Here is a 13492-nt window from a genome sequence, read left to right on the forward strand (position 1 = left end):
AACAGACCTTAATAATAAACTAATGAAGTATTCCCTGAACAACCCTTTCCCGAAACAACCCCTAATTTAAAATAGACTTAAATTAAATATTAAAAAAGATATATTAAAAAAATTTAGCACCACAGATTAAAACATTTTTGTCAACACCTCAGTATGAGTATACCAACATTAAGAAAATTAAGGGCCCGCTCCACCAGTTATGGATGACAGATGACAGTAAGCGACAGTAAAAAGTTTTTAATCATTTCTTTCGTATCTTTTCTATCACAGGTGACATTGCCGAAATGACAGTGGCCCTGGCACAACTGAAAGCCATTAAGCGTCAGAATAATTAATTAAAAAGGTTTTAATTCAATATTCTCTTTTACCGTCTAATTCTAACATATTTAAGAGAAATTTCTATTCGCAGCATTAATCTTTAAGTTGCAGTTTACTACTTTACTTTATTCTACCTCCCGCTGTCAAAGTCAATTTGTATCGTCATCCGTCAAATAGCGTTACCCATAACTGGTAAAACAGGCCCTTAGGGTCATTTTTTATCAATCGAATTTGTATGTCAATAAATATCTATATTACAATCTGCTGATAAAGATCCTCGATCGATCAATACTAGTATAACGAAAAACAGTACATATATATTATATAGTTCAATATTATTTAATAGGAAAATCTATAAATTGTGGTGTTCTGTAATTTTTTTATTTATATAAAAGTACATTATAGCATCTTCCTGATCATGTAGTTCAAGATTCCTCCATTCTTGAAGTAAGTGAGGTCGACTTCTGTGTCGAAACGTACTATAACCTGGAATGACTTCCCGTTGTCAACCTGAAAAGTACGATTATTACATATTTATATCTGATATATAAAATTCTCGTGTCGCGGTGTTTATAGTTAAACTGCTCCGAAACGGCTTGAACGATTCTCATGAAATTTTGTGTGCAAATTGGGTAGGTCTGAGAATCGAACAACATCTATTTTTCATACCCCTAAGTTATGGGGGAGGGTGAGGGGGATAAGGTGGTTTATAACGTATACGGCAAAACAACGTTTGCGGGGTCACCTACGTAAATTTGTGAAAAATATGGACAAAAAACTTTCTGAACGCACCTGTAAATATTTGACAACCAAGTGACAGTTTTTTAGACAAGATATCAAACGTTTCACAGCTAGGAAAATTATGTACTGGAAAATTAAATTGTCATAATTAGTATTTTCCGTTACTTATTATTTATGTTTCACGCCGTTTAAACCTTCCCCGAACTTCCACAAATATTTCATGACCAAAATTAGCCAAATTCTCGAATTTAAGCGAGACAAACCAATAGCAATTGATTTTTTTTTTATATATAGTATAAATCATTATCATCATCATCATTCCAGCCTATTGCAGTCCACTGCTGGACATAGGCCTCCACAAGTTCGCGCCAAAAATGCGTGAACTCATGTGTGTTGCCCATAGTCAAGACGCTGCTGCCCGTCTTCGGCCTGTGTGTTTCAAAGCCAGCGGTTAGATGGTTATCCCGCCATCGGTCGGCTTCTAAAGTTCCAAGGTGGTAGTGAAACCTTTTTATCCCTTAGTCGCCTCTTACGACACCCACAGGAAGAGAGGGGGTGGCTATATTCTTTGGTGCCGTAGCCACACAGCATAAATAGTATAAATAGATAAGTTAAAAAATGAAATGATTTATTCATCTGTGGGGTTTTAAAAACTTAAAACGAAACCAACCTTAACAGTGAGCACTTGATGCGGCACCAAGTCCTCCGGTACGTCGATGGAGTACACCTCGGTGCCCATCAGACCCAGGCTGTCAGCGTTCTGCCCCTCGAGGAACTGGAGCGGCATGATGCCCATACCCACGAGGTTCGAACGGTGGATGCGTTCGAAGGACTCCGCTATCACCGCTTTTATGCCCTGCGGGTGTTTACGAGGGTATATTAGGTTTTTAGCAAGGTGCGAGCACACATTTTCTTTCTCCCTTCCTCTCATAGCCAGTTACGTTTCGTATATCTAAGAAACTGTGCAGACCTATTGTGCAGAAGTTTTACTTCAGTCATGTGGTCTAAAGCACACTCGTTTTTTTTAATAGTAATTCCAAATCGGTGGTAACTTCACATCATTATTATCTTATTAAAATCAATACAACTTTAATTTTTAAAACTAATAATTCAAAGGGACTTGTGAAGAAGACTATTTGAATGAAGTAAATTTTATATTTTTGATTTGAATTCGACGCTTGAAGACTCCCAAATTATACCGCTCAGAGAAAGTCAGTTAAGGTAAAGGATAACGTGGTTATTGAAATTAAGCTGCTACTACGAAAAATGCATCTTGAAATTAAAAAAAAAAAGTGTGTGTGTGACGCACGACTGTCTAAATAGACACAAAAAAGGCTTACTAGTCTAAGAAAAAGATTAATACCATATCAAAAGGTACATAAATGAATCAAATAACGCCATCTATCGATCGATGGTAGATAGAAAACGTCGTCCCAAAAGTTTTGCGATAGACGGCGACGTTTTTTTAGTAGTTTATCTTTCCGATAGATGGCGTTAAGAGAAACGTAGAGGTCATTCGTTCCTAGATTTTACTCCTCATGTGTTTTTCATACCGGGTGCCTTAATGAATTTCGATTGTCAAGGAGTTAACTCTAAAACAAACAGTGTCCAACACTCACCAACAAGAATGGTCCCTTGGCGGCCCAGTCCCGACTAGACCCGGAGCCGTAGTCCTTGCCGACTATCGCTATTAGGGGTACGTTTTCCTTCGCGTAACTGGCGAGAGAAAATACAAAAATTAAAGTATTTAATTTCGCAGTAAATTAAAAAATAAATTATTACATAATATAATTGCGTTTGCTTACAACATTACATTGACAAGTAATACAACTAGAGTTGTCAAAAAAAAATCCATCAGCGTCGGATCACGTCCTAGCTTTACTAGGCAGTCACAGGATAGTCGATTTGTAGTTCGAATAATAAATCGTAATAAATAGCATAAGGCATGGGCATTTTAGAGCCCGTGGATGTAAATCTATATAAATAAATAAAATTGGAATGACTCTTTTTAATATTAAAATAACCGCTTTTTAACTAAATGCATACGGATACGATATGGTAAATATACCAAAATAACATTTTTTACAATTTTTATCTGTCTGTCTGTTTGTTCCGGCTAAACTCTGAAGCGACTGGACTGATTTCGACGGGACTTTCACTGGCAGCTAGCTGATATAATAAGGAGTAACTTAGGCTACTTTTATTTTAGAAATTTATTTATTTTGTAACTGCGAACTGAACAATATTCTCTTTTTAATTCCATTCGGAAGAAGTCGCGGGCATTGCTAATTTTTCAATAAAAAAAACGCGGGTAGTCGAAAAAATTAGTAATTTAAATACGAAATTTCCGATACTAAACACAATCGGCGCAACATAATTTGTCACTGCACACGAAGACGCTCTTGACGCTTGCTATTCGCATCAATACAGTAAACGCGGGTATACTGTTATACCTATATCTCGGTACAGCGAAAAGCGCTGTAAAGCGGCACTTTCTAGCATTACTAGTGTTTTTTTTTTTTTTATTAAATTTCCCTCCATAATTTTTTTTCTTCTTGACACCTTACATCATTTCTTTAGGAGTTAACTTCAAAAATGGACAAAATTTCAGAAAACAACGATTACTTTTTAGCTTTATATGTTTGACAGTTCACACAACAACTGAAGTAGAGTACATCAGGAAGTATCCTGCTCAAATCTGGAGCAGTCTCACTGGGGAAATACCTCGACCTAACAGAAGATCACAACTAAATAATACTGCTTTCAAGTACTCAGCTTCTAAGTTTCAGTATTGTGTTCCTGTTGGTGAGTAAGGTGACCAGAGCTCCTTGGGGGGATTGGGGATTGGGTCGGCAACGCGCTTGCGATGCTTCTGGTGTTGCAGGCGTCTAGAAGCTACGGTAATCGCTTACCATCAGGTGAGCTGTAAGCTTTATTGCCCGCCTAGTAATATAAAAAATCCAGCCCTGCGGTCACCAACCCGCCTGCCCAGCATGGTAACTATGGGCAAAACACATAAGTTTACGCCATTTTTGGCACGAACTTGTGGGCCAGGCCTGGGTCCAGCAGTGGACTGTGATCAGGTGCGCTGTAAACTTTATTGCCCGCCTAGTTATATAAAAAATCCAGCCCTGCGGTCACCAATCCGCCTGCCCAGCGTGGTGACTATGGGCAGCACACATGAGTTCGCCATTTTTGGCGCGAACTTGTGGAGGCCTGTGTCCAGCAGTGGACTGTGATAGGCTGAAATGATGATGATGATGATGATGACCCACCGGTCAGCCGCATCGAATATGTCGAGCACGTCCCCGCTGGGCTGGTGGGTGGTCTGGGGTCCCGGGCGCGGCGCCAGTTTGTTCACGAGGCGGATGTTGGCGAAGGTCCCGCGGGACATCACCGCGTCGTTACCGCGTCGGGAACCGTATGAGTTGAATTCTCGGGGAGTTAGCCTGGAAAAACGGGATATTTGAGAATGGTGGAAGTAGCATTTACTGGCTGAAATCGATAGTGTAACGTGCTCTCCGAGGCGTGGGGGGGATTCCCACAGAGACTGACAACTATAATGGATACAAACATAATATAAATACAAATACCTATTCGAAACGGGTATCGAATCCATGTTCGATGGTGTTATCAACCAGACCAGACCAGAGATGTTATCAACCTTCATCTAAAAATATTTTTTTTCATTCTCGGGTTCGACTCCAGCACGGTGCAAATATATGTATGTATGTTTGTATGTATTTGTCATTCTACTTAAACATTTTTATCAGCAAAAAAAATGGAATAGAATCTTAAGCCTTGTTTCACCTCGATTATTAAATAACTTCTGACTACAAATTTTAGTTTCACAGGTCATTAGAACTATCTGACGGATAATGTGGAGCTTGATAGTGTAACGGAAATGTTCATTATAACTTATAGCCTTACCAGGACCTGGTGAAACAGGCGTACTCAACTTTATACCTGGGTAATCTGAGACATCAGTATTCCACTCACCCTCTAGAAGCCAGGAATCTCGCAGCCGGAGAATTCCTCGCGATTGAACCGGCGGGCGAGATGTGATCAGTTGTCACGGAATCACCCAAAAGAAGTAGACAACGAGCGTTCGATATGCTTTTCATTGGTGACAGATCCTGAAAATTGTATTAAAAATGGACTAAAATCAAGAGATTACTAGCTATGGACCCCGATTTTGCTCGGCTGAGTCCTGATCTTGGAAAGACTTTGGGATGAAAGTATATGTGTTAATCCGATTATTCAACTACACATAATATACATAATTATGAAGTTTTCATCATTTATTTATTTATTTATTTATTTAATTACGTACAGAACAGGTTACAGCCATTAAAAGATACAGAAATAGTTCATACATAACATTATATCTAGGTTGAAACCCTTAATGTGTACGACATACAGTAACATAATACACTAAGCAGAACAGAAGTGGATGGAATGCAATATACATATATAAATTTAAACTTAAAAACTAAGATTGCTTAACAAGTTATATTTATTAAAATTTTAGTTTTGAAAGAAGCGAGAGAACAGTGATAGATGTCTATATCGATACACGTACTGACAAGCTGGTTGTACTGGCGACACATACGAGATAAAGGATTATAATAAGAGGTATTATTACGATAAATGTCAAGAGAGAACACCTTAGGCCTTCTAATACGATAGTTTATGTTAATGTTAAGTTGAGACAGCAAGTATGGTGAGTCAATGAAGTAATTAATTATTTTGTAAAGTGTCATAAGATCTAAATATTTACGACGATAGGCTAGAGATATCATTTGGAACTTTTTCATTCTTTCTTCGTAAGTGTGGAGCTCGCGGTGCAGGTCGAGACGAAAGCAGACCGATTTAAGAAAACGCTTTTGTATTCCTTCCATGCGGTTAACATGAACGGAGTAATTTAGCGACCAGATCACAGTGTTGTACTCTAATATGCTTCTTACGAGAGCATGATACAAAGCTAAATAAGATGAAGCCTTTTTAAAAGGTTTAGACACTCTTAGAATGAATCCAAGTAAACTTGAAGCTTTTTGGTTGATAAAGTCATAATGCGTACGAAAACTTAATTCTTTGTCAAAAATAACACCTAAGTCTTTGATTTCAGTTTTACGGGATAAATTGTAATTTTTTTATGGAATAATTCAAATTAATAGGGAATTTCTTTTTTGTAAAAGAAACAACAAAGCATTTTTTAACATTAAGGTCCATCTCATTCACTTCGCACCATCTTGCTATGGTATCTAAATCTCCTTGGAGCTTCATAGCATCGTTGATGCAAGTAATGGTCTGATAAATTTTTAAATCATCGGCATACAAAAGACAAGTACTTTTTAAGCACAACGTAAGATCATTCACAAAAATATTAAAAAACAATGGGTCTAAATGTGACCCTTGAGGAACGCCGGATGGTACCGTAAAGACAGATGAAAGTTCACCTTTTAGAGCAACCAACTGAGTTCTTCTGCTTAAATAAGATTCCACCCATCTTAAAAGATTACCATGAACACCATATCGTGCCAACTTATGTGTTAAAATGGAATGATTGACTCGATCAAAAGCTTTAGAGAAGTCGGTGTAGATTGAGTCAACTTGCCCGCACTTAGCAAATACTTTACACAAGTAACTCTTATACTCTCATTTCCTCATTTTGTTCAAGATATTGTTGAGCGCATTTTTATATTCCAAATTTAAACATTACATACATAACAGATTAGTCAACGAAAAAACAGTTTTGGGACGTCAAAAAAAAACAGACATATTATTTCGTACAGAGAATCACAAGTAAATCGACTTACAAATTGTATTAAACTATCTTTCGTTCATTATTCGTAACGGTACATCGCCTTACTCTACTCTTAATCATTTATTCTATAAAATATAAAATAAAAAATGCAATTTTAAACCCAACATTGATCAATTAATCACTCGTTCAATCGTTCATTTCATTCACTTTTACCTTGGTCATGCCATCGAAGAATGGTGGTTTCTTGATGTAGGTGGAGTTGGGGTCCCAGCCGTACAGCTTCCCCTGTGGCACGTCCAATGCTTGCCAAGATGGCGAGCCTTGTTCGATCTTTGCGTACACCTGGACAGATCATCACTCATCATCATCATCACTTCAGCCTATCGCAGTCCACTGCTGGACATAGGCCCCCCCAAGTTCGCGCCACACATCCCGGTCTTCCGCAATCCTCATCCAGCCTACACCGGCAATCTTACGTAGATCGTCGATCCAACGGGCCGATCATAATAGCATTAGTTGTGAGTATTAATGATAAATAGCTGTGCACCGCAGTTCCTTAATATATAAATAGCTAACTGTGCATCCTGGGTCCGAAAACCACCGCTATCAGCTGTACATGATAACAACCGGCACCGACGGCTTAACGTGCTCTCCGAGGCACGGTGGGGAGACCCACAAGGACTGCACAAACACCCAGACCACGGCAAACACCTGCATGGCCTATACAAATGTTTGTCATGTGCGGGGATCGAACCCGCAACCGCCAGCGCAACAGCCACAAACCAGTGCTGTGACCGTTGCACCAATGCGGTGTCAGTTGTTATCATAACCTGATAGCGATCGTTACTCATAGTAGGGAAGTTGCAAGGACCACGTAAAAAAATCAATTCGAATTGAGAACCTTTTCGAAGTCGGTTAAAAACGAATATTATTCTAATTTACAAATTGACGGTTCGAACATTTGAACCATACTTAATATAATCTACCCGACTAGCCCGTTGGCGCAGTTTGTAGTGACCCTGTTTTCTACTCCGAGGGTTGTGGGTTCGATTCCCACCCCGAGTCTGGGTGTAATATAATGATTTATTTATATATGTATTATTTATAAGTAGTATATTTATATAAAAATTAATAGTGTTTACTTGAAAACAAAAAAAAACCGACTTCAATTACATCAACAAGTAATACAACGTAAGTAGACGAAAAATTAAATAAAATTAATATAAAAAAATAAATATATATATATATATATATAAATAAAATTAACAAACGCACTAGTCGTCACTACGATTTTCGAGGGTTTCCCTCGATTTCTCTGAAATTCTACCATCAGATCCTGGTTTTCTTATCATTGTACTACCCTTGGGATATGTCCTTTCCAACAAAGAAAGAATTATCAAAATCGGTTTTTAAACGACGAAGATACGCGGGCACATGCATAATATATATATATATATATATATATATATATATATATATATACACGGTCGAATTGAGTAACTACCTCCTTTTTTGAAGCTGGATAAAAAAAAGTATTTTATTTTGATTAAACCAATAAATACCTCCTTGAACATCCCCGGTATGACATGCCTGTTTTCTACCTCCTGGATCTCTGACCTCGTGGGCCAGATGTCTCTCAGGAACACCGAAGATCCGTCTGCTCGCTTACCTTCACGATGTAACACGGATAAAAAAATATATTTTTGAAGTTATACTTCTTTACGCACGCTTGACTTGGGGAATTGGGTGGTGAATGCGTGACGAGAGTGTTACGAAAAGTTTGATCGGGCGAGGGGAACGGAGCAAGAAAGAGGTGCGAACACACATTTTCTTTCTCTCTTTCTCTCGTAGCCAGTTACGTTTCGTATATCTAAGACACAGTGCAGGCCTATTGTGCAGAAGTTTGACTTCGGTCGGTGTGGTCTAAAGCACACTCGTTTTTTTTTAAATGTGTATATAGAAACTATTTATTTATTTGTAATATTCGTAAAACTTTTAACTTATCCCTAAAAGCCCTATTTAACAACAATAAAAAAAGTTGGAACAAAAGGCAGGCTTTATGCTTAGTGGTGCATTCTCCCAAGTCAAGTATTAGGGCAAACGGGTAAAAATTATAAGCGGCAATAACTATTGCAAAATATGTTCAATACAAACTCATACGTATGATACAAATCTCTATAACACATAAATATGTTATAATACGACGCGTTAGCGCAGCGGTCACAGGCACTGGCTGTTGCGCTGGCGGTCACGGGTTCGATCCCCGCTCACGACAGACATTTTACAGAATAAAATTGTTAGCCAAATAAAATCTTAACTGGCAGGCTATATTAACGCACTAGGCAATATTAATGCACGAGCAAGTATTAAGAACTAGGCTATATTGAAACATTTTCTGGACTCACCCAGTGGCTCCTTCTCGAAGTCGATATCCACTGTTCCGGCGAGCGCGTACGCTATGACCAGCAGTGGGGAGGCGAGGTAGTTGGCTCTGGTGTTGGGGTGGATGCGACCCTCGAAGTTCCTGTTGCCTGATAGAACACCGCAGCAGACCAGCTCGTTCTGAGGACACAGTGTCGATTGACTAATAAATGTACAAAAGAATAGGAGAAACGTTTTGAAGTACTGCAAAGCAGGAAAGGACTGGGAAAGTACCTCGACCTTACAGAAGATCACAGCTAAATAATACTGCTTTCAAGCAATATTGTGTTCTTGTTGGTGAGTAAGGTGACCAGAGCTCCATAGGGATTGGGTCGGCAACGCGCTTGCGATGCTTCTAGTGTTGCAGGCGTCCATATGCTACGGTAATCGCTTAACATCAAGTGAACCGTACGATTTTTTGCCAACCTAGTTATACAAAAAAAAAAAGAAAAAAAAACAGATAAAAATTTACCTTTTCAATGGTATTAGCGATGTTGTCATCGATGGGTCCCGAGTTACCGATGCAAGTCATACAACCGTAGCCGACGATGTCGAACCCTAACTTCTCCAAGTACGGAACAACGCCGGATTCCTTGAAACATATTTATAGAATTATTAATTTAAAAAAAAAAAAAAAAAACGTATGTGACAGCTCCGACGGACGACTGGAGTTTACTCCTTCAGATCGACTGTCTAAATAGGCACAAAAAGGCTTACTAGTCTAAGAAAAAGATTAATACCATATCAAAAGGTACATAAATGAATCAAATAACGCCATCTATCGATCGAGATGGCGTCGTTCAGTAAATTTTACTCCACATATTTTTTTCATACTGGGAGCCTTATATTTCGTTTTTTTTTTTTTTTTTTTTTGTCTACTAACACCATTTTTAATTTTTTTTAATTTTTAAATTTTTTGAATTTTGGATTTTTGAATTTTATTGATTTTTGATTTTACTTTTACTATATTTAATTTTATTTTTACTTATTGATTTTTTAATTTAATTTTGTTTTGTTTTTTATTCTAAATGTTGTTTTGTTGTACTAAACCCAATATGGACTTAAAATCTAGTCTGAAATAAAGTATTATTATTATTATTATTATTATATGAAAATCGATTCTTTTAGAGTAAAACTCCAAAGTAAAAAAGAAATCGACGCTCGCTATTAGGATATGTACAGTAAATGCTGGTATACTGTTATGTCTATGTTAACCATTTGAAAGCGCTGTAAATGACACTCTCAATGTCCAAGTTACGCATCACCAAGCGTTAGCGTCACGTGATTCGCTTTTAATTTTTGAATAAAAACTTCTTTCTAAACTGGTGAAGGTATGACAAGAGCGTTACGAAAAGTGTGAACGGGCGAGGCGAACGGAGCAATAGAGCAATGTGCGAGCACACATTTTCTTTCCCTCTTTCTCTCATAGCCAGTTACGTTTCGTATACCTAAGACAAAGTTGAGGCCTATTATGCAGAATGCGGGTGCCTCATGTGAAAATCGATTATTAAGGAGTACTCCAAGTAACTCCAAAAAACCAGTCTGTGAGGATGAATGTTCGTCATCTTTTCACGCATAACTGCACTGATTGTAAACAAAACTCGGTACTTTTAATCCGGACATTCTCACGAGATCGGAAATAAGGCGGGTTGAACCGCGAGGCATAGCCAGTCGTTTATAAATTTCACTTCAGCCTATACAGTCCACTGCTGGACATAGGACTCCACAAGTTCGCGCCAAAAATAAAGTGAATTCACGTGTGTTGCCCATAGTCACCACGCTGGGCAGGCGGGTTGGTGACCGCAGGGCTGGCTTTGTCGCACCGAAGACGCTGCTGCCCGTCTTCAGTCTGTGTATTTTAAAGCCAGCAGTTGGATGGTTATCCCGCCATCGGTCAGCTTTTTAAATTCTCAGGTGGTAGTGGAACTGTGTTATCCCTTAGTCGCCTCTTACGACACCCACGGAAAAAGAGACGGTGGCTATATTCTTTACTGCCGTAGCCACAAATTTACAAATTTAGTAAACTAAAATAATCTATAAGATTATATATCTATATTTGTATATATATGTGTTTATGTAAGTATATTTACACGTTTATGTCTCACTTTAAACGTTATGTTAAGTGTCACAATTGGTACCAAAATTAGTACACCTACTCCAACACACTACCATCTCCTCTGCCTCTAGGTTGCCTGAAAGAGATCGCTTTTCAGCGACAAGACCGCTCTTAGTACCTTATGACACTCTGTTAAAATCAATCCGATATATATTATTTCTATTTTAGTGTACAATAAAAGCACATTGTTATAAGGCAGAGATTATTTTTCATTTTGTGATGTCAAACAATAAATAAAGGAACTCACCCTCAAATAGTAGGTGACAACTCCTGATCCAGGAGATAAAGAGGTCTTGATGTATGGCAGAACGCTTAGACCATTCTCAACTGCCTTCTTGGCTAGGAGACCTGAAAATATCAATAGATATAATATATATATGTGTGTGTGTGCGTGTGTGCGTGTGTGCGTGTGTGCGTGTGTGCGTGTGTGCCTGTGTGCGTGTGTGTGTGCGTGTGTGTGTGCGTGTGTGTGCGTGTGTGTGTGTGCGTGTGTGTGTGCGTGTGTGTGTGTGTGTGTCTCCATTTTTGTTACCAGTTGAAAAAACTAATTTCCTGTGTTGCAACTTTGTACAATAAAACTTTTAACTAAAAATGTTTAAAATAAAAATCTTCATATTAGTCACAGCCTAGACACAAACAGACACTCCAATTTTATTTATTTGTCTAGATTAACGCGTGCGAAACCGCAGAGCACAGCTAGTGAATATTTATTTGGAAAAAAATGAAATAATTTAATTTATTTTCACATACCAGCTCCGAGCATCACACTAGGGTTGGAAGTGTTGGTACAGGAGGTGATGGCCGCGATGATCACCGACCCGTGGGTGATGGTGTAAGTCTTCCCATCACTGAAAGAGAAGCTTCCGGACGCGGACAGTTGGGATGGTGACAAGCCATAGCCTTTGAAGCCGACCTGTTGACAAATGGATTTATATAAAATTTAAAAAAAAAGACTATGTAAAAAAAGGTTTAAGAGCACTTTTGACTCGTCTTTTTTACAAACTTTTTTTTCGTGTTACTTTTTTTAATATTTTTTTTTAATTAAAAATTTAAAAACCACTTTATTCAAATAGGCCCCATGAGTAGTTTATTATTTTACAAATTAAAATTTTAAAGTGATTATTATTTATTTGTAAAAGTAAAGCTACGACCGATTCGGAATGTAGATTCTGTAGAGAAGAATCGGCAAGTGACTCCGCAGTTACTCTTTTGAAAATAATATATGTATAAAGTAAATAAAGTCAAAAATTACTATACTGAAAGAGGCTTCAAAAATAACAATTCGTATTACAGATTATATCTATATATGTTAATACGTGAAGAAAAAACTTTGTACCCCTTTTTACGAAAATTGAGCGAATGGAGGAGTATGAAATTTCACACACTTATAGTTTATATAGAGAAGGAGTGCAGAATGCTAATATTTTTTTTAAGTTATGCGTAAAAAAAATATATAGAATTATAATTAGGACCACAAGTGAAGCATCAGATTTCGATTGAAATAAGTATCATCGAAATCGGTACACTCAGTGAAAAGCTATGCAGTATAATACAACGTAGGTCGACGAAATAAATAATCAAGTAAATATGCATTATTAGATATAACTCGAAAATTACATGTCAAAGCTCAATTAAATTTAAATGAAACGACAAGACAAGCACCGCCTTTTAATTAAAAAAAATAATCCAAATCGGTCCACCCAGTAAAAAGTTCTGAGATAACATAGATAAAAAAAAATCTGTCGAGTTGAGAACCTTCGCCTTCTTCTAGTCTTCAAAAAAATTTAAAAAAAAAAATTATTCGCAAAATCAAATTGATTCGGCTGTATGGATTATAGTCCTTTGCCTTTCCCTATTGGGGATAAATTTTAAAACAACATTCAAATTGATTCGTCGTTCAGCTCGTAATAAATAATTGTATTTTCTCGCAAACGAAAAAAAAATCGACTTCAATTACATCGACAAGTAATAAAACGTAAGTAGACGAAAAAATAGTCAAGTAAATACGTGTTATCAAAAATTACTCAAAAAGTTGTTATCAGATCTCAATGAAATTTAAATGTGACCACATGATATATATTAGCTTTCGATTAAATTAAAAAATAATAATTAAAAAAAAAACACAAAAC

General features: G+C 37.4%; 1 protein-coding gene across 1 annotated transcript in view; it reads right to left on the minus strand.

Annotated features, from left to right (window-relative positions):
• Positions 1–677: 677 nt before the first annotated feature.
• Positions 678–13492, minus strand: part of LOC123666132 (cytoplasmic aconitate hydratase-like) — a 59682-nt gene continuing 46867 nt past the window's right edge. Inside the window, exons 12-22 of the mRNA XM_045600339.1 lie at positions 12114–12276; positions 11611–11711; positions 9720–9839; positions 9232–9388; positions 8389–8495; positions 7040–7168; positions 5059–5195; positions 4335–4508; positions 2679–2775; positions 1730–1915; positions 678–828 (exon numbers count right to left, since the gene is read on the minus strand). Coding sequence (XP_045456295.1) covers positions 718–828; positions 1730–1915; positions 2679–2775; positions 4335–4508; positions 5059–5195; positions 7040–7168; positions 8389–8495; positions 9232–9388; positions 9720–9839; positions 11611–11711; positions 12114–12276 — 1482 coding nt within the window. The 3' untranslated portion in view covers positions 678–717. The remainder of the gene's footprint in view (positions 829–1729; positions 1916–2678; positions 2776–4334; positions 4509–5058; positions 5196–7039; positions 7169–8388; positions 8496–9231; positions 9389–9719; positions 9840–11610; positions 11712–12113; positions 12277–13492) is intronic.

Source organism: Melitaea cinxia, chromosome 25 (assembly GCF_905220565.1).
Source record: "Melitaea cinxia chromosome 25, ilMelCinx1.1, whole genome shotgun sequence".
In the NCBI taxonomy this organism is placed as follows: Eukaryota; Metazoa; Arthropoda; class Insecta; order Lepidoptera; family Nymphalidae; genus Melitaea; species Melitaea cinxia.